The sequence below is a fragment of the Anabrus simplex genome, chromosome 2, assembly GCF_040414725.1.
Source record: "Anabrus simplex isolate iqAnaSimp1 chromosome 2, ASM4041472v1, whole genome shotgun sequence".
NCBI classification, from domain to species: domain Eukaryota; kingdom Metazoa; phylum Arthropoda; class Insecta; order Orthoptera; family Tettigoniidae; genus Anabrus; species Anabrus simplex.
In genome coordinates, this window is record NC_090266.1 from 980,041,339 (window position 1) to 980,069,099 (window position 27,761).

General features: G+C 38.7%; 1 protein-coding gene across 2 annotated transcripts in view; it reads left to right on the top strand.

Moving 5' to 3' along the window:
- Atg1 (serine/threonine-protein kinase unc-51-like protein Atg1) overlaps positions 1-27,761 on the top strand; it is a 431,394-nt gene that overhangs the window by 397,790 nt on the left and 5,843 nt on the right. For both annotated transcript variants that reach the window (XM_067141810.2, XM_067141811.2), the window contains one exon: positions 4,548-4,683. In XM_067141810.2, coding sequence (XP_066997911.1) covers positions 4,548-4,683 — 136 coding nt within the window. The remainder of the gene's footprint in view (positions 1-4,547; positions 4,684-27,761) is intronic.

The window sequence follows — 27,761 nt, forward strand, 5'->3', positions numbered from 1 at the left end:
TTCGTAGGGTACTAACGTCACTGAATGAGGTGGGTGAATCAATAGATCTTTTCCATTCACCCCCAGCTAAAATCAGACTTACCCTAATGACCTCGTGAATGTAAGGCATTATCTTTAAGATATGTAAATGTTACTAGATGTAGTTTAATAATGTCAATTATTTAAGATTTAGATTTATTTATTTATTTATTTATTTATTTATTTATTTATTTATTTATTTATTTATTTATTTATTTATTTATTTATTTATTTATTTATTTATTTATTTATTTATTTATTTATTTATTTATTTATTTATTTATTTATTTATTTATTTATTTATTTATTTATTTATTTATTTATTTATTTATTTATTTATTCGTGGCAAAGTTAGGGCTTATGGCCTTGTCTTACACTTAAGCACTTTAAACAACAAAGTTTAAAAATGTAAACATAAAAGTAAGACATAGTAATTCTAGAGCAATCAGGGAACCATGATTTTACAACGTGAGCTTGAAGCTTGACTACGGACAGATAATCTAAGTTACAAATTGGTACGGCAATTAGTGTGACAATAATAATAATAATAATAATAATAATAATAATAATAATAATAATAATAATAATAATAATAATAATAATAATAATAAAGCGGAAATATAGTCATAACAAGAATAATGACTGAAGTGTATAATAGATGAAGAAAACTCATTCACACAACATACACACCATGACTCGCGCAGCTCAGTTATATGTTCCCAGGAAAAACTTTCGGCAGGCAGATTTGAATTTATGAGAGGAGTAACTTGCCGAATGTCCATTGGGAGTGTATTCCAGAGTCTCGATGCAGTAACTAAAAAGGAATGATTGTAGGAATTCGATTTACTGGAATTTCAAGTATAAAACCAGACCAGGTACTAATTTCATAAAATGAGGAAAGGAAATGAAAATTAAAAGATACGTAATTAGGAGTGTTCACCAAAAACACTTTGTAATCAAGTGTCATTAGGTGAAAGTTCCTTCATTCATTTATGCGTAGCTATCCCAATATTTTGAAATACGGTGTAACATGAGCGTCATGTCGCAATTGGAAGGCATATCTTATGCATGAATTTTGTGCTCGTTAAAGTTTCAAAGCTTGTTCAGCATTTAAATTGACTAGTACCGTATCACAGTAGTCTGAAATTGGGATTAATTTTAATTTAAGTTTTTGAGCAAAAGAATTCTTGTGACGTTTCAGGGGATATAGAGCTGCATTAACCTTTCTACATACATTAGTTACGTCTTCATTCCAGGTCAGATTCTCATTGATGAAGATTCCAAGATTAATTACATTTTTAAAGTATGGTACAGCAATGTCATTAATTACGATTGGAGGAGGAATTGATTATTACATGTAATAATTTAGAGTTTCCTATAATAATACTTCTTGTTTCACGAGGATTTAGGATTAAGTGGTTGTTGTTTTTTTCTATTTGCTTTACGTTGCACCGACACAGAGAGGTCTTATGGCGACGATGGGATAGGAAAGGCCTAGGAATGGGAAGGAAGCGGCCATGGCCTTAATTAAGAAACAGCCTGGTGTGAAAATGGGAAATCACGGAAAACCATCTTCACGGCTGCCGACAGTGAAGATCGAACCCACTATCTCCCAGATGCAAGCTCACAGCTGCGCGACCCCAGCCGCACGGCCAACTCGCCCGGTGTGGTTGCTTTCAGAATAGGCGGTAAGCCTTTCAATATCTGAATTAATATGATGAGCTGTTTCACGTAAATTGTTTTTAGTGGTGTGTTTGTATATCTGCAGATCATCAGCATATAAGTGGTAGTTACAAATACTGAAGTGTGGAGGAATGTCATTAATATGCAAGATGAACAGTGGGGGCCCTAGAACAGACCCTTGAGGAACACCGGGTGATTTTACTGCTATCGGGCCAATATGCAGAGAGCAGAGCTTGGATAAGAGTATGTCTACACAACGGAACCTCGATTCTTGGTTTTTGGAGGGACCTCGGAAAATAAAACATACAACACAGGAAAAAGGAAAATCCGGGAACGAATGAACCATCAACAATTTGGCTAAACATCACAAAAATGAAATACCATGTATAATTATAATCTTCCGAACACCCCTAAACCAAACCAAACTACTGCCCCAATGGGCCGTCGTCCGTCTACCAAGCTACCGCTGCGCAGTCTGGAGGCCTGCAAATTACAGGGTGATGCATGGTCAGTGTGACGAATCCTTTCCTCGGCCATTATTCCTGGCTCTCTAGACCGGGATCGCCACCTCACCATTCGATGGCTCCCTAATTAAAGCTAATCGTAGAATGAGTGAACCTGGAACCAGCCCTCATGTCCAGGTAGAAATGTCTGACCTGGTCGGGAATACGGCGCGTTCGACAATTTTAATCGAAAATAAAACTTTTTTCCGCCAGTCCGACTGCACCATCGTTCTTTACGTAATACGAAGAGCATCCCTAAGTTTTTGTCGGTATAATTAAGACGTCCTGTATAGAGATATTATAAAAATTTGTGTATCTTAGTATCAACAATCTCCAAGAAATCTCCTCTGATGTCAGACTACTTCACGTCAAATACGAACAATGTGTACTCTTTATATGGTAGACTTCTCAAGCAACGAAATGCATAACATTTTATTAATTTATGGTGAAGCAAGATGTGATAATGGAAGGGCAGTACGGCTTTACCGAGAACGATTTCCAATCGTGTGTTGTCTCAAGATCACCTTTTCTCAAATAACTTCGCAGAATGGTCAAATCTAAATTTATTTGCTTCATTGAAATCCAAAATGTAAAACTGACCATTTGAAGCACGATATTCACTACGAGGATATGTAGGAGATATGCTGTGATGTACTATACCAAGAATTCCGAAACAGTAGGAACCATAATCAGGAGGTGCGTGTATATTTGAACCAAAAGATACAAACAACAATGCTTTATTATAATGACGAATGTCAGCACAAGAGTGTTTTAATCTTTTGATGTTACGATTTGTCAATGGAGGAAGTGAAAAGGCGTATGGCTTTTAGTACCGGGAGTGTCCGAGACAGTCATGAAGGTTGAGCAAATCATGCGTGAAGATTGGCGGATCACCCTGGATGATTTCTGCACTTTGGTTCCTGAGGTTTCCCGAAGTGCCGCTCACAGAACTTAAACTGAAAAGTTGAAATACCGGAAGGTGTGCGCAAGATGGGTGCCACACATGCTGACTGAAGACCACATGCGGCAAAGAGTTGATTGTTCGCGTCCGGCAAACCGTTGCTCTCCTGCAACAGTTTCAATTGAACATCATCACCCACCCACCCTGTAGTCCTGACTTGGCACCTAGTGACTATCAGTTGTTCCCTAAGTTGAAAGAATATTTGGCTGGAAAGCGATTCAGCACCAACGACAAGGTGAAAGATGAGGTTCACAACTTCCTGAACAGCATTTCGGCAAGCTGGTGTGACATGGGCATACAAAAACTGTCACAGCGTCTACAAAAATGCATCAACCGAAATGGTGATTATGTAGAAAAATAGCTAAATGTTCAAATTGTAAAGGGTTCATGTCTGACGAACACGCCAGCCAGTCTGGATGAGCTATATCGTGACCATGCTGGAAGTCTTTAACAAGAACCACATGATGGATGCACGAATTATCATCGATAATGACAAATTCCCCTCCAAAGTGCTGGAAATACGGTGTCGCTATGGGTCAGAGGATGTCATCCCTGTATTGTACAGCCATGACATTGCCCTGCATGACTAGAATTGGTGTACAGTGGCCCCACATATGCCACTACAAAACGTCAGGACCACCACCTTGCTGCACATGCTGGACATTGTGTCTGAGACATGAAGCCTGACCAGATTACCTCCAAATATGTTGCTGACAATCATCAGGAACAAGGCTTATGCAATACTCACCAGTGAAAAAACTTTATGCCAATACTGCAGACACCATTTAGCAATGTTTGACTCATATATGTACCGTGCCCCAAGATGTCTAGGTTTGAAACCTGGGGCTTGACATGTGTGTCAAAAGTGAAATTGTGCTTCATGCAACATGTTCCTCACAGTTTGAGTTGAATCATTTTGAGCTATGGCTGCCTGAAGATTATTATTCAGCATGGTGGCATCGCATTCAATATTTCTCCAAGCTGAAATTCGAAGTTAATTATCATAGACTGCAGTCATAGCCTTTCGATGACCTGTGCGAGGCAAGACAAGAGTTTCTGTCCCCCTATACTGTTCCCATGTTCGAACCACTTCACTTTCATTACAGACCACGTCGACACTGCATGTCATGCCATTCTAGATGCTCACTACACTACTTAGAACACGCCTCTAACACTTCCCTACTAGTGCCACAACATCTTGCATCCTATATGAGCATGGCATTCTGTCTGTGGGTTGGGGTATATGCTTTGTGAATATGTTCACAAACATCCTAAGGGTCATCTTTTTGGTCTGCATAGGACAGAAGTAAATGAGACATTGGGGTGATGCAAAAAAAATGTTGGATGTGTGTATATGAAACTTTCCTTTCTCTGTTTTCTAGTGTCAGTCAGCTGCATTGGATGAGCTGTTTGGCAATCCAGAGGAGTGCTTCCAGCGTTATCAGACGGCTCAAATCTTGTTGCATAGTCTGTCTCAGCAAGTGAATCATCAGCAAGACAGGATATTGCTTACAAAGTGTATGTATCTTGCTTTGTACTGTAGTGAGTAATAGCCTTGCTTTCACTTTGCTTTTTTTTGCATTGTTTGCCAAGATGACTGCTGCCCAGTCAGATGGCCTGCACATTTTGGAAGGTCACGTGGTCACTGTGATGAATTGTAACCAATACTAATTTTATAACTGGTACTATTACTATTTTACATAGTCTTGTTTACCTATACAGTGGAACCTCGATTCTCCGTTTTTCGAGGGACCGTGAAAATAAAACGTACAACATGGGGAAAATGGAAAATCCAGGAATGAATGAAAACCATCAACAATTTGGCTAAACATCACAGAAATGAAATATGTATAATTATAATCTTACAAAAACTCCTCCCAAACCAAACCAAACCAAACTACAGCCCCAATGGGCCTTTGCCTGCCAAGGCCTGCGGATTACGAGGTGATGCATGGTCAGCGTGACGAATCTCTCGGCTGATATTCCTGGCTTTCTACATCGGGGTCGCCATCTCACCATTCGATAGCTCCTGGATTAAAGGCAATCACGTAGGCTGGTTGGACCTGGATGAGAGGCAGGCATTTTAGACCGCTAAACCGCATTAATTACCGGTATGCCAGTTCAAAATCTCGATAATTTATATTCAGTTTTACAGGGGAATCTTCGTCAGTTTTCCGTGAGAATTTCTTTCAGTTCAGCAACTTCGATTAGCCAAACTCTTCGAAAGAAAAATCTAGTAACGCCAAGCCTAACAACAGTCGACCACAAGTAGTTTTTAATTCTTTCATCTAATAAAATAAAGCACATTAGATACATGATACATGATGGCAAAATCCCTTCTTTTCTTAATTTTCCATTGTAATTTGGTAACCGGTATACTGTTTGTAGTCACTTTCTGGAAATCTTTTACCGCGTAAATTAGGCCTACATCGACTTTTAAAGGTTATGTTGAACTCAAAAACATGCTTTCGAATGTAAGTATCGATTCTCAAAAGTTCTCGAATGCATTATATTCAATTCTGCCCATCACTAATCCAATCAAATTGGAAAGAGAAAACAAAATCATCAAAACTTCAGAAATTATGGTTATTCGTGACCTTGAGGTCATCTGGAAAGTGTTCGCGCTGCACATGTCAGTACGAGTTGGAAATGATACAAACAATTGAAATGTAAGTGCGCAAATAAAACGACTGCAGTTTTTGGCATTTTAACACAAAAACATAAAATTCCCAGTCTTACATTAGGACCAAAACAGTAATAGGTAATCCCAAGACCCCCCATGGCTTTCTTCTTTAATGTAAGGTGAACATCTGTTCTGGTCTTGATAACGTAATCGTGTACGATAATATTAAAATACTAAATTTTTGCTAAGAAGGAGAAGTTTCGATTCCTGCCTGAAAGCCCAGTTACTCTACAGTGCCCTAAGGAAAGTGCCGAAAACCTGTTCGGCAGTACGGTCGAAAAAATGTAAAAATATAAACATCTAACCCTGGACATAATGTGGATGTTTTAGAAGTGCGAACATTTGACAAAACTCGTCCAGTCATCAAGTAGAGTTGTTGAAATGCACTGTGTCTCTTTACAATTGTTGTGGCCACTCTCTGCTTTATTATTTCCGAGTTTCTCTAAACAATACCACCCAAATGTGATGCTAAGATGGTCCCGTATGCAAGTTTACCGCCGATCGCTTTTCCAGTACAGCACTTGCTCAGCTTGCTCTAATTAGCGCAATGATGGGGCGTTAACGCCAAGATCCATAAGTATGCAATAGCCGTCCTTTCGTGAGCTACAGTTTATTTTTAAAATGATTGATCGAGGATTTAGCGTTGGTGGGACTGAAATTTCCGGACGGTTGATCCGGGAAATCGTTTCTTCGAGGAACGGATAATGCAGGATTTTTACAGCGTGATTTAATTACACTGCTCGCGGGACCACGTAATTTGAACGCATATTCCGGGAAACGTAGTTTCCAGGAACGGATAATCGAGGTTCCACTGTATTTTGCCTGGTACACGATAACTTGAAGTCAACTGCATTCGGCTTCATACAGGGATTGTTATGGATGTTGCACATGCTAATCAGTGATGATTTCTTTAAAAAAGGGCATTTGGATGTTGACAATGAAGAAGTTGACACGCTCATAAATTAGGTGTTTCAGTGTTGACATTTATAGCCTACCTTGTGACCACGTTTGTTGAGCATCAAGTCTTAACAATCTGACTCTTTAGTTAGCCAGTTTGAGTTCCGTTGATTGAAAATATAAACAAATTTTCCACCAGAAAGTTGGCTAGCAGGTTAAGAGAAGTGGTGGTGGTATAAAATTCCTAAGCACTAGATTGCATGCAAGAAGTCTGGGTTTACCGAACTCGATAGCTGCAGCCGCTTAAGTGCGGCCAGTATCCAGGATTCGGGAGACAGTAGGTTCGAACCCCACTGTCGGCAGCCCTGAAAATGGTTTTCCGTGGTTTCCCATTTTCACACCAGGCAAATGCTGGGGCTGTACCTTAATTAAGGCCACGGCCGCTTCCTTCCCACTCCTAGCCCTTTCCTGTCCCATCGTCGCCATAAGACCTATCTGTGTCGGTGCGACATAAAGCAAAAAAAAAAAAAAAAAGTCTGGGTTCAGTTCCAAACTTTCCTCAGTGCTCATATGGAGTGAGGGCATATGACACTATTGACGGTCATTCATCTGTCAGATTGAAGCATTAAGCCTCAAGCAGAATCTCTTCATGATATTAGACTGAAGTACCGGGTTTCATCATCTCCGTATACCACCACCACAACACACAACATGCAGTCATCAAACTGGACACAGAAACACATACACATGGGTAATGAACTTCATCCCTGTGGCAACAAGTAAATAGTTTCTTGACCAGAGATGATGCATAATAAACCAAGATCACAAACCACCTATTATCACGGCCAGTGGACTCGTAACAAAGTGCCTGGGCATTAAAACACACCAAACAAGTTACAATTCAGCTTCACAGGAAATTCAGCATTACCAAATGTACCGTTCATTGTTTTTGAAAAAATGTTCTGGTGCTAAACTCGTCTGCAATGATGTAGTTTTTCTTATTGAAATTCCCTTGGAAATCATTTACGTATATGAAATTCTTTCTCAATAGGATTAGAGATCATACTTTTTTTTTTTTGTGTTGTCTGAAGCCATCTTTTCAGTTTGACTCAGTTAATTTATAACTGCTAGGTTCTTCAGTCTGCCAAAACTAATTTTGAATAAATAAATTTATAAACTACCTGAGAAAGAAAACATATGGTAACAGAATTACCGTATTTTTCTGACCATAAGATGCCGTGGACCATAAGTCGCACCCTGATATTTTGTTGAAAATTTAAGGAAAAATATAATTTCACTGTATTTTCAAACAAAATTTTACTGAAATAATTTAATTTGTATACAAACACAAATCTAGTAGGTAGTGCAATACGGTCACTGTTACAAATCACAAGTAGATAGTTGATCGTCGCCATAAGACCTATCTGTGTTAGTGCAACGTAAAGCAACTAGCAAAAAAAAAAATTAAAGAAATAGGTTGTTGCTCAGAATTCTCACTCTCATTTATCACTCGTAACACTGTTTTCCGAACTTTCATTTTCTGATTTTTCAGACAGTAAGTATATTGTCTTCAGTACTATGAAGGGCATTACTGATATCGCATTTCTTAAATGACTTGATGACAATTTCCTTTTTCACCTACTCTCATGGCATTGTCACCTTTGCACAGACTAGTCCAACTGATGGTCTCTTCATTTGTCCTGTTGGTGTTAGATCGTGATGAGGCGCAGCCATCCATTCTGTCCACTCTTCATGCATAGAAACCTTGAATGGTTTGTTTATTGATACATCCGGTGGCTGCTTTCGAGGCCCCCTGGAATGGCTAAAAATTGAGTGTTCAAGTCCTCATTCTCTACTTTGTTGTGAAATCGTCCAACACAAGAAGGGATTTCTTTATCAGGAGACCACTGGGATGTTTAACCCACACTTTCTCCAACCATACCTTCATTCCTTTTCCCTCCATCCATCCCTTTTCTTGAAGATCAAGGACAATACCTTGTGGAAGTTTTTTTCTTTTGGTACAGGTTTTCTCTTAAAAATTACCATTTGTGCCAATTTTGTACCATCTACACAGCAAGACAAAACGACAGTGTAATGTGACTTTTCATGGCGGAATGTTTCTATTGTATTCCACTATTTTGGATTCTTATTCTGTTGGCATCGAAATCCTAAGGCAAATGCACATCAGTGCACATCTCTTCATAAACCAGTACACCAAGCAGGTGTTCCCGCAAAAACCACAATGTTGTGTGCATCCGCCCATCTCTTTGCTTCACAGATAATAATTTTGGTGGACACACAGTCATTATTTTTGTGGTTTATCACCTATTCCTTCATTTCTGACACTAGAAGAGGCTATTTTTCAGTATGCGCCCTAAATGGTGTTTACTTTCTTCCAGGTTCAACAAGTGATTTTCTTGTTTTTGCCATTCATGTATCATATTCTCAGTTGGTAGAGATCCGAATTGTCTTTTTGCTGCCCTATTACCATGTAATTTTCCATATTCCTGAACTTTTTAAGTTAAATGTTAAGTTGTAAGAAAACCTCTTCTGTACAACTGACACAGTGTATGGTAAGTTGTTACTATTGGAACTCGCTACTGATTACAAAGTGATAGATTTTTGTTTCCACCCTTCCTTGAAAGTTACCCATAATATTAGACAAGGTCACAACACTTTTAGTACGTTTACATGGGGATTGAGATCGATTTGAGTACACTTACCATATTGAATACGATCCCCGTTTACATGTAGCATTTGAGTATCGTATTGAATCCGCCAGGCAACATCGACATATGCGAACGATGCAGAATTGTAGTAAAATCTATATCACCTCTTAGAATTTAAAAATGCCAAATGCCGTAGAAGCCCAGGCGATAACCTTTGCTTTTGAAAGTATCTGTGGTATTCCAAATGTAATTGGTGCAATATGCCTTTGCTGGCAGGACCTAGTGTTTACAGTGCACCATGTCTTCTGGTATAGGCTAGAGCAATTTTGTTACTTTCATTGATCTGTCTCTGTCTTATCCTTGGCTTTTACAATATGAAGTGACTGAGGTATGAGCGATGCTAGTAATGCCATTCCTTGTGCAGCCAGTCCCTGCTATGAATGGTGTGAAAATGTTGCTCATAGGGTCGGTTGGTGCATGCATTTCAGTGGGCTTGGCAGACTGATATGTAATAGCAACTTTTGGCTCGTGAGGAAAGCAACGGGAAACTACCTCACTCCTCATTTCCCTAGTACGCCTCTTCAGTGATGCCTAGGCCATCTATGACAGCTGATGGCAGAGCTGTTGAGGATCCAACCAGCCTTAGGGCTGAAGACTGAACATACATAATTGGTGCAATAAATAGATGGAACGCACATTCCAGTTTTACCCGCAACAGAAGGTTATCGTGATTTTCTTAATCGCGAGGGCTGGCCGTCTTATAATATGATGGCAGTTGTTGATCATTTATACAGGTAAATATATGTTTTGGCTTATTATATTTGTTATTTTGACAGAACAAACATGGAGTGTGTGCACAGTCCTTTTCAATACAATCTCAGTATGATCCGCATTTACATTGGAACTCAATTCGAACCGAGTAAGATACGATCCCAGATTTTACCGCATCGACCTTGAGACTCAATCCAAACTGAGTCCCCGTTTACATGGCGTTTTCAATATGGGGAGTGTACTCGGATCGATCTGAATCCTGCACGTAAACGTACTATTTGTATTTGCCTAGTATGATAAGGGGGCTGTGAGGAACGGATTGCAAGCTGTCTTGTTTGGACTTCCTTGGCAACTTACAATCCTTTCAGACAAATTCAGGTATACCATAGCCAGTTTCTTAACTGCAGTAATAAAAGGGGGTCAACTGCTGAGAGTATTGTAAGGAACTTATTGAGCATTGGTGTAGCAAATCACGTATACTCAGTGTCTGTATATGATAGACCTTTGGACCATAAGACGCAGCATATCTTAGGCAGTATTTTTGTTTTTATGACAAAAAGTGTCTCATAATCTGAAAAATACGGTATACCTGAAAATGAAACAACTTAATTGAAATAGAATGACATGTTTGATTCTTGAAAGATCATCAAATTCTATCAAATCACACTAAGAGTATTTAGATATATATAAATATTTACGTTTAAATCCTTAAAAACTTGAAATTTTGATTTTATCTTAATGAAGTCCTCACTTCTCTCCACTCTAGCATAGAAAGGGGAGTATTAAAAATAAAACACCTCAACAACTCACATTCTATGCTAGAGTGGAGGGAAGTGAGGACTTCGTTAAGATAAGTCCCAAATTTCATGTTTTTAAGGATTTAAACAGAAATAAACATTAATGTTCATACTTTTCAAAATATTTTGATTGTGATTTGATAGAATCTGATGACTATGATCTTTCAAGAACGAAACATGCCATTCTGTTTTAATTAAGTTGTTTTCTTTTTCAGGTATAATTCTGTTACCATATGTTTTATTTTTTAGGTAGTTTACAGAGGCTATGCTGAAAGTTTTTAGCAGCTCATAAACCGTAATTCTGAGGACAATGGGATTCTTTTCATTTGAAAGAGCGATGCGTGTGCAACCCCTCCCAGTGGTGGTTCCTCCACAGCGCAGGAAGGAAGCACAGGCAGTGCTGAGTCAGATGTGGTGCAAGATGGATCTGTCGCACCGCGATTTTCGTGGAGTGATTTTATTTTAATGATTATAAAAAGAATTTAAGTGCCAAAGAATGCCATTCTTCTTTGCTGCATGTTTTTGGTGAGGGTTCCCCTTCTAGGGCCACAGTTGCAAATTGGGCTCGCGAGTTTTCAAGGGGTCGGCAGTCAACTGAAGATGAACCTCGTCCCAGTCGCCCAGCAACAGCTGTGAATCAGGAAAACATTGATGCTGTGAGCAAAATGATCAAAGATGATCCACATCTTACATTTTGTGACAATGAAAGGACCCCAGATATTGGGTCAGCAGCAGCGCAGACCATCGTTCACAGTTATTTAGGCCTTATCAAGAGATGTGCCCATTGGGTGCCACATGCCCTGACAGAAAGCCAGAAGGGGGCAAGAGTGGACTGGTGTCGTTTCATGCTAGAAAATTTCATTGGAGGGCGGTCCCAAGACACCTACAATATTGTCACAGGTGATGAAACATGAGTCTACCATTATGACCCCAAAATGAAGAGACAGTCTTATGTGTGGTACTTTCCAGGGAAGGAACGACCCACAAAAGTTCAACTTTTTTTTTTTTTTTTTTTTTTTTTTTTACAAAAATGGGGCATCTCACCTCTGTGACCTTGACACACGTACAGTCAGTGCCGAATGGTATGTGAATGATTGTCGTCCAAGAGTGGGCACATTCTGCTGCATCACTACAGTGCATCTGCGCACAGGGTTGCTGAAACAATTGACTTTTTGGAAAAGGAAAAAGTGCAAGTGTTACCTCATCTCTCTCCCCCCCCCCCCCCCCAATTCCCTGACCTGGCCCCATGTGACATCCGTCTGTTCCCTAAGACCAAGGAAAAAATGCATGGGCAGTGGTTTTCATCAGATGAAGAGGCCATTGCAGCGTACGGGAGTGCACGAAGTGACATCCCAAAAGAAGCTTGGACTGAGACATTTTCTAAGTGGTTTCAGAGAATGGAAACATTTATACGTGCTAATGGAGAGTATTTTGAAAAGTTATAATTGTTGTTTTGCAAATAGAAAATAATTGTTGTTTTGCAAATAGAAACTTTTTTTCACACTCTGCTAAAAACTTTTGGCATAGCCCTCGTATAAATTTGTTTCAGCAGATTGAAGACCCTAACAGTTATAAATAATAGAGATTATATTTCATATAGCATGTAGCACTTAGATTTCAGTTCTCTCCACCTTATTTAGGTGTGACTTGTATGGCATCCAGACGACTGCAGCATATTCTAATTTACTAGGAATGAAGCATATAATAACGTTGAAGCATGTTTAGAAGTTATAACTTTGGAATTTCAAGTTTAGTTGTATATGATTCATCTGTAAATTTTTTCTTTGTCTAAGAAAAGGATAGGTTTTGAGTCAAAACTCCCAAACTATTCTGAGGATGGTCAAATGTGTGTTCTTTTCATACTGGAAAACATTATTGAAAAGCCTTTATTTGCATTGAAATGAAACTTGTTTTCAAAGCTTTTCCTAAAACAATGAGCTATATCAAGCTGCAGTTTTAATGCATCATCACTATGCATTTCCTTGTACAATTTTTGTTAACAGCAGCAGCTGTTACTCATTTCAGAGTAAACAATTTTTCCTGTTTGCAATCCAATAACACTCAATACTGTTTGTGCATGTACATCTGATAATTGAACAACTCGTTTCTAGCATGAAACATGTGTCCAAGCAGATTGCACTCTATGGATGAGGGAGGACAAGGCTGCACCTGATGGTGTATGCCTATATGTCATTTAGCCTCTTCATGGCTGCGATGCTCTTGATCAAACAGTTCCATACCAGTAGAGGTGGTTCGAAGCCAAAATGAGTGATCTTTTTGCAAGTGTGTCCCAGGTTTTAAGGGTTGATGTTTGTGACCTTCATGGTTTATGCTAGTCTTTATAACTTTTCAAAGGGGCATCATGGCATCTTACGCATGAGAATAGGTTACCATGCATGAATTGGCGAGGAAGCATAGTGTTGGTCATACAGCAGATATGTCCAGTCCATGGAGGCCAATGGCCAATAATAGAGGCTTCTACACTGTTCATGCACACTTTCTCAAGAGCTTCAAGAATGGAGACATGGTCCTCCCATTTGGTATTTAAGATGGAACAAACTTTATGTTGATGAAAACTCTCAACTTTCTTTATGTCATGGCAGGGTCCAGGTTTCATGTCAATTGACAAATTTTGGGATGATGACTGCTTTATACACTTATGAGTTTGACATGAGCTGTTAGGTTTTTATTCCTAAAGACACGGTTGGATGGCCAACCAAATGCTAAGTTAGTAGCACAGTGTCTGTTTCCACATCACCTGACGTGCTTCATGTAGACAAGATACTCCCAAGATATGAAAAGCATTCTACCTATTTCACAGTCACATCTGAGACAGAGACATTGATCTGTACATGCTAATCCCTGGGACTTTTTTGTGCATTGATGGGGAGGTGGATCATATGTGCTCTTGAAAATATTGACTGACTGCTGCAGCTTCTCACGTGTAAGAGCAGGTGATGCAGCATCATCATCATACTGAAGTTCAGTTATCCTTATCACATGAGATAAATGAGGTGATTGAAGTCTTGTCAAGTTTGAGATGTGATGTATCACAAAACATAGCAGCCGCATACAGAGTAGAGAGCATTGGGGCTAGTATGCACCCTTGCTTCAATCCATGAGTACCTTTAAGTGGAGTAACAGCCCCCTCAGTGGAAGAAATGACATTGTAAGCGTAAAGCTTTTTCCTGGCTGAAAGGGAAACCAAACGGAGGAGGAATGTTCTTTATTCAGTTCCCAACAGTCTTGTTGGCAGAGGAGTCTGTGGCAGTCAATTGCAGTCCCAGTGTTGAACTATGCATGTCTTATTTCATGTGTGTCATAGGATTTGGCTCTGAGATCGTAGTGTGTGGGTCTTTCCCTGGCAAGTTGGAGTCCACCTTAAATTCAGGTCATTGGCATGTTTTCCTGTACAATTTTACATCATCAGCAAACAGAAGATGCTTTGAATTCTATATAATGCTAGACAAATTGTGTATAAAAAGTATAAGGAAAGAAATGACCCAAGATTTAGTCCTGGAGGCATTCCAGAATATACAATGAATTGAAAATTTTAACTTGGTTTCCACTATGAGTCACACACATTTCTCCTGGCATTTGTTTTCTTCACAAACATAGTTACCTCAATTTTTTCGCCGCCCTCATGAATGTGACTCAATGAAGACAGATTATCATATTTAATTTTGACACGATCCTGGCTCAGTCCGGTGGTATTTGAAGGTGCTCAAATACGTCAGCCTCATGTCAGTAGATTTACTGGCTCGTAAAAGAACTCCTGCGGGACTAAATTCCAGCACCTCGGCGTCTCCAAAAACCGAAAAAGAGTAGTTAGTGGGACGTAAAGCAAATATCATTATTAATTTTGACACAGTATATTCATCCTCTTTTTAAATTTTAATACACTGCATGTTTAGACTAAGAGGTTCACAACCTCGCTATAATCACTGATTGTTTTAATTCCATCATGTGTCATTTGTTTTTCATTCTTTTCTTCATTGTGTTTTAACATATTTTAACATATCAATTATGTAAATTTTAACCTTTTGTCACTGAAGATGACTCAAATGAGCTGAAACATGTATGACCAATATTACTCCATCTAAAGCTGGAGATGTGTGGAAGTATTGAATAAGACAACATATTAAATTTCCTTTGTAAAGTTGGTCATAAGTTGCATATTTATGGGTTAACAAATATGGTGCTACCAATTTTAGATATTTAGAACATTGACCAAAATTTGACATCTTCGTCAAAAGTACCTGATCAGTGTGGTCATTAGCTTTAGCACAATCAACAGTAAGATATAATCAGATATACCCGGACACAATTGGTCAGATTTTATCATTGGTATTCCTGAATCTTGCAATCATGACCTAAAATTAATGAACACCACTGGCAGCTACCGCGGCAACCACGTTTCTTCCCATCTTCTCACAACAGTGTTGCCAACAAAGAAACAAACCTTCATAGGACAAGTTTGTTCAATGAGCTATGTATCATGGGCCAACTCGTCTTAGAGGTAGAAAGCTCATAACTTTGTCGAGGATAAGATCTTCTTAGCGGGATTTTTAACAGCAAGACCATAGATATTAATTGTATTAATTATGACTTCATCCAAGACCTCAACGGTGGTTTTTTTTTTTAAATATGAACTTTTAAAGTGCTTCCTCAACATTAAGGATAAACTATCGGGTGTGTTGGCCATGCGGTTAGGGCCGCGCAACTGTGAGCTTGCATCCGGAAAATAGTGGGATCGAGCCCCACTGTCAGCTGCCCTGAAGATGGTTTTCCATGGTTTCCCATTTTCACACCAGGCAAATGCTGGGGCTGTACCTTAATTAACGCCACGGCAGATTCCTTCCCACTCTTATCCCATAGTCCCCATAAGACCTATCTGTGTTGGTGTGACGTGAAGCAAATTGTACAAGGATAAACTAACAGCAATTAATGTAGTTTAGACAAGCATTAGGCCTATAAAGGAAACTTTTTAGTTTGTGTATGTGGTTGTTTTTCACGTTTTTAATGTCTTCACCTACTTTGTTGGAGGAAAATTGTGGTGGGTTAATTATGGTTAGTTGTTGTGCGCGACATATAGTAATAAGTCTAGGATAGAATCTACATAAAATAATAAAGTCAATTAAGTAGATTTTTTTAGACACAGTGCCTCTAAAAAATACACCCCAAATGCATGGATACGTCATGCTTAACCATTTCAAAGAGGGTCGATTACAGTATCAGCAGAGTACAGGGATAATGCTGGGAACCCAAAGGACTCCATGGTAGGTTCAGAGTGATGATAAACAATAGGGAACCATGAAAAAGAAGGAAAAAGGGAACAGACGAATTTTCAACAAACTATCAACAACATCTATTTAGAATCTGAGAAGTATAACAATTCTTTTTAGAACAAGTACCTTGAAAAAAAAAGTGTTTGGTAAGATATGAAATTTGACAACAGAGATCATACGATTAAGAAATTCGACCAAAATAAATTTATATTAAGGACAAGTTACATATCCATCCAGCGGAAATGCCCAATAAAAGAGAATTTTACCCTAAGAAAACATATTAGGAAGGAAAAGGAGAGATCGGGAGAGATAGGTTGAATCCTGCATCTGAAGTTTATTACTGTAGAAACGAAAAGGAACCACTAGAACCCAGTTCATCGGTTTCAGTTAGGTGAATTTAAATAGAACATAAGTCATTGACCACATCTTCATGCACAATATGTCCGACAAAGAAAATTGTTGAATAAACAGATGTTAGATCTCACAATGAAAGAGGGAACACAATGCATGAAAAAGACAGAGATTGAGACCTAGTCCAAGCCTGAAGGGCGAAACGGGAGTCAAACTCCCTTGTTTTCAATGCTTAAATAAACATACGTTTTTATTTAGCTCAGCCAGTCCTCACACAGTGATGAATTCCAGAAGGATGGAAAAGAGTAGGTGTGAAAACACGCACTTCAACTGGAGTCCCTCCACACCAGACCACTGTAGAAGCTGGACTGATTTCTTGAGTAAACAGCACAAGTACTGTATTTACAGGAGGATAGAAGGAATGTCCTCGAAGGAAAGGAAGCATAGAGGAGCTTCGAGAAAGTTTGCTGACGTCATAAGTGACATGGTCGAAGAGCCGATGCACGTAGAACATGCTTAGTATGAAGGTGGAAAGTGAAGATGGCGGGTGCACGAGGCTGATGAGCAGAACAGTTTCTTCAAATTTTTTTATTAGAGGGGGCATGTTACAACTTTCTTCATTATGCCCATTCAGAGAGCGCATTTGAACTTGTTCATTGGCGTAATTGTTTTCGCCTCCTTATCCTTCCAAGAATCTCTTCATGAATTCACTCTGTTGCATCTTGCGTTTTGTGGACCACTTCCTATCAGTTTTCTTTTTAGGTTTCTCCATGAATTTGTGCATGGCTACTGTTGTACTAAAGGCTCCACGATTATGTTTTTAACTATTTTTGTTTTTATTGTAATTTAAGTTAATGTAACTTAGAATGTGAGGAATTTGGTTTATGTCGAATTAGCTGATGAAGAGTGTGGCCATCTCTCAAAACATGTATGAATAATAATTGTGTAAACTAACAAGTTTATAATAAATATTCACAGGGCAGATCCAACAATTATCTATGGCATTTTTGCATGAGCTTAGTCAATACGGACCAATCTAGGACCAAAAATGGTCAAATTTGTTGATTTTGTGATGACATTAAGACGTTTCAAATTCGTAATCAGGTGCATTATGTTCATAAAATATCAAAGCCATCTTGATAACAGTGCTGATGGTGGTACTTATTATAATTAATCACATACAGTCGTATCAGCATACTAAATTTTATTTCAGAACCGATTTTTTACATCATTACGTTTTACATGTGTTTTATGCATACCCTTACACTTTTTCTTTTTCTTATTTTACAGTTGATCTCAAGAGGGCTCTATTTTAACTATTGTAAAACTCAATGTGACAACACATTAATCTAAATTAAAATGTTTAAAAATATTTCAACACTGATGGTGGACCTTAGAGTCTGAAAACCGGTTCTGAAATAAAATTTAGTGTGCTGATACGACTGTATATGATTAATTATAATAATATGCATTTTGTTCGATGACTGGATGACTAGGGAAGAAAGAAAGAAAATCAATCGCCTTGTACCAGTTCGGGACTTGTTCACAAAATTTGAGAATAATTGTAATAATAGTAATGTTATTCGCTTTCGTCCCACTAACTACGTTTATGGTGTTCAGAGATGCCGGAATTCAGTACCGCAGGAGTTCTTTTTCGTACTAGTGATTCTACCGACACGAGGCTCTCATATTTCAGCACCTTCAAATAACACCGGACTGAGCCAGGATCAAACCTGCCAAGTTGGTGTCAGTAGGTCAGTGCCTCAACCGTCTGAGCCACTCAGCCCGGCATGAATAATTGTAAAAAGTGTTACTCTCTTGGACAGAAACTAGAAGCTTTCAAAGGAAGATGCAGGTTTAGGCAATACATTCCTTCTAAACAAAACATATACAGCATAAAAAAATATGCTCTTGTGGATGCAAAAGTTTTGTACTCTTATAATCTAGTGATCTGTGCTGCAAAACAACCTGAAGATGTTTATAACATCAGTAATAAATCAACGGACATAGGCTGGTAGAACCTATTAGTGGATCAGGGCGTAATATTATGGCGGACAACTGGTTTTCAGTCGTCAACCTGGTTTTTGAGCTCCAGAAGAAAAGGCTGTTGTCATACATAGGCACCCTGGAAAAAAAAAAAAGAAAAAAAATGAAAAAAGAAGAAGCAACTTCCTGCTGAATTTGTATCTACTAAAAACAGGCCAGAAAGATCAAGCTTGTTTGGCTTCAGGGAAGAAGTGACTATTGTTTCTTATGTACCCAACAAGTATAAGAATGTGGTTATCGTCTTTGCATTATGATGCCATAGATTTGACGAAAGGTCCACAGGTAAAAGCAGAAATTGTGACATTTTACAATGGAACAAAATCAAGAGTTGATGTTGTGGATAAAATGTAGCATGCGCATCACTGCAGTGGCTATTGGTAGTTTTTTATGCAGTGCTAAATATCTGAGGATTAAATTGTCAAGTAATCTATATGGCAAAAAGAATTAAATGAAAACTCTCAGAATCTTCCGTAAGAGGTTAATCAGCTGAACTGGTAAGCGAACATCTTCAGAGGTGGAGACGAACTATGCAGGGGTCGTGTAAACCAGTAGAAGAGAATTCTACGGAAGGAAACAAGAAAGCAGAACCGAGAAAACATAAGTGATATCATACATGCCAGAATCAGTCGTGACAGACAAGGTTGACAACGTACACATGCGTAAAATACACCGTTCAAAAAAATGAGGAGAACATGTTTTGTAATGTCTGGTATGTGAACATTAATTTGGTAGATGGAGTTCATGATCGTACAGCATACCTTGAGATATTAGCTACTCAGGGTATGTCAAATTGAAGTTATACTACATCTGTAGGCATAGCCATGCATCAAACTGTCACGTGACCCCTCAAAACAAAGTGAATAGCGGTGCGTCTGTGTGTCGTTGTGAGGTACACAGACTACTGTGGTCGTTTGAGCACATTGTATGTAAACGAGCACATCCCACGAGACATCTTAACGAGGTTCAAGTCACAGGGGTTGTCACTTTGATCCAGGAAGGATGGACTTTTTGTCGTGTTGCTGTGGATCTCAATGTCTCTCCGTCAGTTATTTAACGCTTGTGGAATCGCTGCAGTGAGACAGGCTAGTTCACAAGGAGGGTTGGACAAGGTCGTGGACGCATGACAGCCCCACAGGATGACCGATATCAGACCATCTATGCATTGCGGCGTCGTTGAACAACTTCCAGAGAACTGCAACAAGACCTCAGGAGGGTCACTGGAGTCACCCTGTCTGACCAGACAGTAAGGAACAGGTTAAGAGAAGTGTCCTTACAACCCAGACGTCCTGTTCGAGTGGCCCATTTAATGCAGCAACATCGCACAGCTTGCCTTCTGTTCGCCCGTACCCACGTCAACTGGCAACTTCAACATTGGAGACCTGTGTTGTTCACAGACGAGTCCAGATTTCCCCTGGCACAGCATGATGGGCGTCAACGTGTATGCAGATGCCGTGACGAGCAGTACATGCCAAATGTTGTCCAGGAAGGCAACCAATTTGGACAAGGTTCTGCGATATTGTGTGGTGGCATCAGTGTTGATGGCCGTATGGATCTTGTCATCGTCCGTGGTAATCTTACCGCTGCGGAGTACATCGAGCAGATACTGCTGCTGGAATGTGTTGGTTGCTGCATACAGTGTTGCCCTTGAATTCGTAGTCATGCTTGGCAATCCCAGGGCTTGTGTAGCGCGCATCACCAGAGCTGTCTTGCGAGAACTGGACATTCAGGAGATGGAATGGCCAGCAGTGAGTCCCGACCTTAATTCCATCGAGGATGTGTGGGATAGACTTGACAGAAGTGTTCTTAGGTGTCCTGTTCCACCACAGACTCTCCAAGACCTCGAAGAGGCTGACATTGAAGAATGGGACCTGATACTGCAACGTGACCTCCGTTGACTTACACAGAGCATGCCCTGTAGGTGCCAAGCTGTGATAAATGCTCATGGAGGACATACACAGTACTGAAGCTCTCCAATTGTGAAGAAAATTCCACCCTGGAGGACTGTTCTCACTTTTTCGCCCCTATTTGGACATTTCCGTTTGTGTTCTGACAATGAACGCGAATCCATCGATGTTCTTTTGTATACTTCAACAGTAAAGAATAAAGGTTTAGTTGGTAATATACCTGGATGTTAGGTATTGGTTTGTGGAGCATGGCATACGTTCAAAAACATGTTCCCCTAATTTTTTTGGACTGTGTACCATAAATATATGTGCCTGGAGCACGCTGAAATAATCTGTACACACTTGTGCGAAGTGAGTGATGGCTAGTGAACATGACAAGAAGAAATGTAGAGAGATAAATTTCACTAATTGCATTCTCTTCTGACACATGTATTTGTATGAATTATGGAGTCTGTTATATTGTAGGCTTAGTGCTGTGTGCATGCGTGCATGTGCATTTTCATGTAAACCGATTATTTACCTAAAGTTGTTAATGTAATCCTTGTAAAATGTGTATGTTGTGACACTCGTTGTAGTTATGAAAGTGAACTTGTATTTCCTAACAAGGGAACTATCCATGCGTTCCTCCATATACCATCAAAAAAGTAGTTAGTGGGACGTAAAAACAGTAACATCATTATTATTATTATTATTATTATTATTATTATTATTATTATTATTATTATTATTATTATTATCATCATCCATACGTCCATATCAGAACTGTCAATGCAGTTCCGCTGAGAGGATGAAGAGACCATAAAATAGTGATGTGCAAAAATTTAACTGCCATTTTGAACTGGAAGATGTTGAAATCGTGACGCAAAATCTGTGTGACATTGGAGCTACGGGACAACCCTTGCACCTTGCTGGCTGGCATGGCGCACAGTGGAGAGGAGTTGCAGTTGTGCTGGAGAGAGATAGAACGGACTGACATGTTACTGTGCGCCAAGGTCACTTTATTGTTAAGGAACAAATGTGGATCATAAATGAGGTGCTTTAATCCATCATACCTGCCAACCCTTCCGATTTACCCGGAAACTTTCCGTTTTTTAACTCGTCTTCTGATTTTCCGATTTATTTTTAAATCTTCCTATTTTTGACCAATATAACCTCCAGTACGATCAGTACTCTTCCTTTAGGATAAAGGATAAATTCTTATGTGCTTGTGTAATTTACCCAACCTCATTTTCAAGCGTATTAATTTGATGCTTTATTTCGCGAGTGTATCGTCCGTCGCCTTAGTGTATCGTGTTTCCTGCTTGCTACAGCGGCATGTGTGCTTTACGGCTGGGGACTGGGGACGGCAATCGTCCTACAATCAAGAGAGGCTAGTGCGCGCTAGCGACTCAGTCAATCGGGACAAAAGAATTAGTTTTTAGTGTGTGGTTCGCGCACTATTAATATCATTTCTGTGCGCCATTTCGTTGGAGTTGTAGGCCACATGTTTTTTCTACTGGTTCTGTGCTTTTCCCCGTGTCGAAGACGTATATTAATAATGTATGCGACATACCGATCTGTTTTGTATGTGGTAGTTTCACGTATTTCAGTGCATTTTTGTTCATCTTACTTCATAATTTTAATGAGTTCAATGAATTTCAGGGAGTTGTCGGCGACAGTTTCTGCTATTTTCTTGTCACGTTATGGCCAAAAAAACTTAACAAACGTTATCTCCAAGTGTTCAGAGATACCTGTAAAATGAAATTTCCGTTCATTTTACAGTCTAATAAAGGAAACTGTTATGCGTTTTGTTGCATGTGTCAGTGTGATATAAATACAGTGGAACCTAGATATCTCGAATCACCTCGGGAGATAAATTTTATTTCGAGTTATTGAAATTTCGAGATACAGATAATGTATAGCACATAATTGAATCATATGTATCTACAGTCTTTTACTGAATACATTATTTTTAACAGTACTAACAAAAATACGAAGCAACTCTATTTTACGGCATCACTTTAATTATAACACTTATTATAGTAACTTTTTAGAAGAGAGGATACAGTACATACAGTAGTGAAACAAGAAATATAGCTTTGTTAACACCTTTGGGAAAAAATCTGTTAATCTCTTCTGTTTGTTGCGGGTAACCTGGCCGTGCGGTTAGGGGCGCACAGCTGTGAGCTTGCATTCAGGAGATAGTGGGTTCGAACCCCACTGTCAGCAGTCCTAAAGATGGTTTTCCGTGGTTACCCATTTTCACACCAGACAAATGCTGGGGCTGTACCTTAATTAAGGCTATGGCCAATTTCCTCCCACTCCTAGCCCTTTCCTGTCCCATCGTCGCCATAAGAACTATCTGTGTCAATACGACATAAAGCCAATTGTTAAAAAAATTAATAAGACACCCTGATCCATTTGCTGAGTTACGCTAGAAGTATTCAGAGGGAACCTTGCAAGCTTAACGTTAGAAAGCTGTATTTACTGTGTGTGTGTTTTTGTTTATTTCTTGCTTTATTTATTTAGTTGATTAGTTAACATAACAGGTCATGAGTCCTACTTATAATGTTTATGACAGTGTTGTTACTTAAGAAACAAATTGACAAGAGGGTCTACGTTTTCAATACAATATATCAAGTAAATATTATTACATTAGTCTTGGGACTAGTTTCAACCACTTAGTGGCTATCTTCAGCCAAAGGAGTGTTTCCATGGCCCGCCTGCTTCCTCTAGCATGTCAGTGTTTTGTTCTTCATCAGACATTAGATCTACTGTATCTTTCATCTAGAGATTTACTTAATTGCCGGAGGTCCTAACTTAACTTAAAGACATCATATTTGACAAGAAGATCACAACCATAATTTTTGTTGTTATATGTATTTTAATGATTATAATTATTCCTACAACATTGTCTTTATCTTACATACATATGTTTTAGTTACCACATGATCTGTTTAATTTTTCCGCAGAAATGAATCCACTTTTTTTTTTTTTAATGTCAATCTCTCTTTAGAAAGTTTCCCTCCTGTACATCTTTCCTCTTTCAGAGATAATGTTTTTCTAGGTAGTGCTCAAAAAATTAGCCTTGTTTCATCACCATTAGGGTATGTTTCATGGTTCATAGCCTTTAACTAGAGGGCCAGTTTTTGAAGTCCAGTCTGCCAATGCTTCCTCAGCAATGTCTCCAGCCTCTCCGCAGACCTCCTTCGACACTATCTGATGTTTGTCTTTTAAAACTTTCCAACCACCCACGGGAAATGGTGAAACTTTCCTTTCAGAGTTTTTCTGTAACTTCTCTTGGATGCTGTTGTAGCATTGCCCCTCATATGGGCAAATTTCTTGCTCTTGCACTAGCAAACCATTCCTAAACAATTTTATTTCCTCATTCCCAGTTACTCTGAGCTTTTGTTTCACTACTCCATTTCCCCGTAACCATTCTTCATTTAATTCCGCCTTTTTCTTTAGAATGTCGTAGACTTTTGTTTTCCCAATCTTATACTTTGCTACGATCTGCTTAACAGAGAATTTGTCTCATAAGTTAAGAACTTCATGTCTTATCTGTATTGACATTTATCAGGAGAATTTGAATTTCACATCTGGTGTTTTAAGTATCATCTATTTTGTCATTATATATTTTAGTGTGTGTTTTATGTTTCGTGATAATGTATATGGTAAGGGATTTTAATGATTGTACGTACATTGTATAACTTGCCGATGTTAGAATTGTAAGGCTGAGGATGACCCCTGGTTGGGTTAAAATAGTGAAATGATCTAAAATCTCTTTGTCATTTTACTTATAGTGTATTGAAAGGTGATAAACCTCATACCTATTCTCCAGACAATTTGTCTTTCTCACTAGCTACTAAAACCTTAATTTTTTTTTGTTCAGTTTTAAAACCACACATTTCTTTCCTTCCATCACTTTTAAAATTACACTGTAACTATAGCAGAAAGTTCCGTGATTGCTAACTGTAAGCGCTCTAAATCTGTGACCTTTATAGAAAAACAGCACTGCTCTGTTAAGCAAGTAGTGTCCCCACCTTCGCAAATTCCTGTGTTCTGTTAGTCAGCAACTTTTTTTTTTTTTTGCTAGTAGCTTTACGTCGCACCGACACAGATAGGTCTTACGGCGACGATGGGACAGGGAAGGGCTAGGAGTGGGAAGGAAGCGGCCGTGGCCTTAATTAAGGTACAGACCCAGCATTTGCCTGGTGTGAAAATGGGAAACCACGGAAAACCATTTTCAGGGCTGCCGACAGTGGGGTTCGAACCTACTATCTCCCAAATACTGGATACTGGCCACAATTAAGCGACTGCAGCTATCGAGCTCGGTGAACAACTCATTAAGGGGACACTCGCATGGTGACAAAATTAGGTAAGGAATAAAGGAGGACCCTAAGTTTCCCGCCTCAAGTTTGTCCTTTCGCATTCCTACAGCAGAGGATGTCCAAACCACATGGAATATCCCTGTCATGGTCTACAGATAGAGTGCTTGCCTCACAACCAGATGGTCCAGGTTCTGTTTCTGGTCAAATGCTATCTCAGCCATCTTAGATCCATTCGGAATACACGTATACTGAAAAGGGTTAGGAAGGAAATTGATTTACTTTTTCCTTTATAGTGGCAAAATTTCCCTTCAGACAGGTTCCGCTAAATACAAGTACATACATAACTAAATAAACTTCAGCTCATTATACGAAATTTTAACTCAGCATTTAGTACATATGAGAATATAGTACACAGACAATGCATCCGACCGATTATAAATTAAGACGTAATTCTTCATAACAACGTTTAAAATCTTCAAGATATTTATATCACCTGCAATATTATACAATCATCTGGAGAAGAAAATACTGGAATGAATTAAAAACAGTTATAAGTTTCAACATTAAATAGTAGCACTCCATAATACTTGTGTACTTATCATACCAACAACAAACATGTAACAAGTTAGAGTAGAAAGAGGACCCATTTTATTTTGTTTTTACTACTTCATTCATTCTTTAAATGGCCTGTTATATCGGGTCAACTTTTTATGTACATATAATTTTTTAAAACATTGTAATATCTCAATATCACAAATGTAAATAGTAATAACTTCACAAATATCAGTATACATAAGTAATGTAAAAATTTTAATTGATGTTCATTAGATCAACGAAATAATGAGGTGACATGCCTCTCACAACATGTAACTTTTAAAGAGGAAAGGACCCATTTTATTATTCTTACTATTTGAACATTTTAACTTGTTTTTAATCATTTGTCAAATTGGGTCAGTTTTCATGCATATGCAACGCTTTGTAATGTGATGTTTTTGAAACTAGTTTGATATATGACAGCTGAGGATGACCCCATAGGGGTCGAAACCGGTACTGGATTTACTGTAATCAATACTAAATAAACATTGTATTGATAAGGTGGAGGCTTCCATATCATTTTTATATCATACCAATTATGTAAGTTTTAAGTATCATACCATTCCAGGGTTAAAACCATAAGACCGTTTGGGTTCGCATTAAAATAATGCAATGCAGTTTCATTGGCAATGACAATATTGTTCGGTGCCTACGGATTTATTATATGAGCCACGTTTTTCGTCAACTGTCGGCATCGCCAGTGTTCGCGGATTCTGTTTTTCTGCACACTGCCTGTTGCGTGATATTACGGCGTTCCTTAAAAGGTTGAATACAAAAGAATTCCGAATTCAACCTAATAATCATGAACCGCACTGTAGACCCACCGAAGTTAATGTAAATGCGGAAAGCTACGGTACCCCTCCACGTTCCGGAACACGCGTTCTGTTATGACGCGGATAAATTTCAAGTTGAAATTACTCTGTAACATACTGTTGTTTTAAAATGTAAAGGCAGTTTCGAATTAAAAGTCTGAATTTTGGTAATGGGGCCGACATTGTACTTTGAATTAAGAATTTCGAATTAAAAACAATTTAAATAACACGCAATACTGTATCTCACGTTTCCGGCAACGAAAATTTTAACATGTAACAAGACCTTCATCGAATTAGGCGGGATTTTGAATTAACCAATTTCGAATTATCGAGGTTCTACTGTATTTGTATTGAGGAGGGATAAAGAACATAATCTTGTTTCATTCATTAATTTTAAGGAGGTGAACTACCCGCATAAATTTCAATATTGTTGCCTAAAATGCTAAATTTGATCAGAAAAACCTGAAAATAATATATAATGCATACCAATACATAAATGAGATGGTTTTTGCACTTCTTAAAAAATTAATCCAAACAGACTTTCAACGTATTAGGTCATGTTACGTACATGTAGTACGTGTTGAAGAGATGTTATGTACAGAACAAAAATGGCCAACCGGACACCAGTGGGATCCGAACCTACAACCTTTGTTCTGTACATAACATCTTTTCAACACGTACTACATGTACGTAACACGACCTAATACGTTGAAAGTCTGTTTCGATTACAATGCGATCGTGAAAATTCAATATTCATTGACATGCCCCACAACGGGCGACTTAAACGCACTCTACAGTGTGCTAGCAGCAGTGTCAGACCTGTAGCTCAGATCCTTTCAAACAGAACAAAGATGGCCTAGGCCACCATAGCTCAATTGGTAGAGTAACCGACGCGAAATCGGGAGGTTGTGGGTTCAGATCCCACTGGTGTCCGGTTGGCCATTTTTGTTCTGTACATACATCTCTTCAACACGCACTACATGTGCGTAACACGACCTAATACGTTGAAAGTCTGTTTCGATTACAATGCGGTCGTGAAAATTCAATATTCATCAAAAAATTAAATTTGGAGGGTAAATTTCTAAATTCTATAAGTCATATTCTCAAACAGAAATGTTTATCTCCTAGCACAGACACACAATTTTGTACTTCATCTCATCTGAATATTCAAGATTATGTTACACACTGGAAATACAACATGCTGTTCTTGATAGAATGTAGTGTGGGTCTATCTCTTCTTCTCCTTCCTTCAGTCTTAGTCCCCATCATCCACTTTGGTATCTTTCCTTCTTCTGCCCTCTTATGTCCAGACCATCTCAGTTTCTTTTTCTCCATTCTATCCAAACTCTCTTCAACTCCAGTTTCCTTTCTGACATCCTCATTTTGTACCCTGTTCTTTCTTGTCTTTCCTGTCATACTTTTCAGAAATTTCATCTCTGTACCTGGGATTTCACTCTCCTGTCTTTTCATCAGC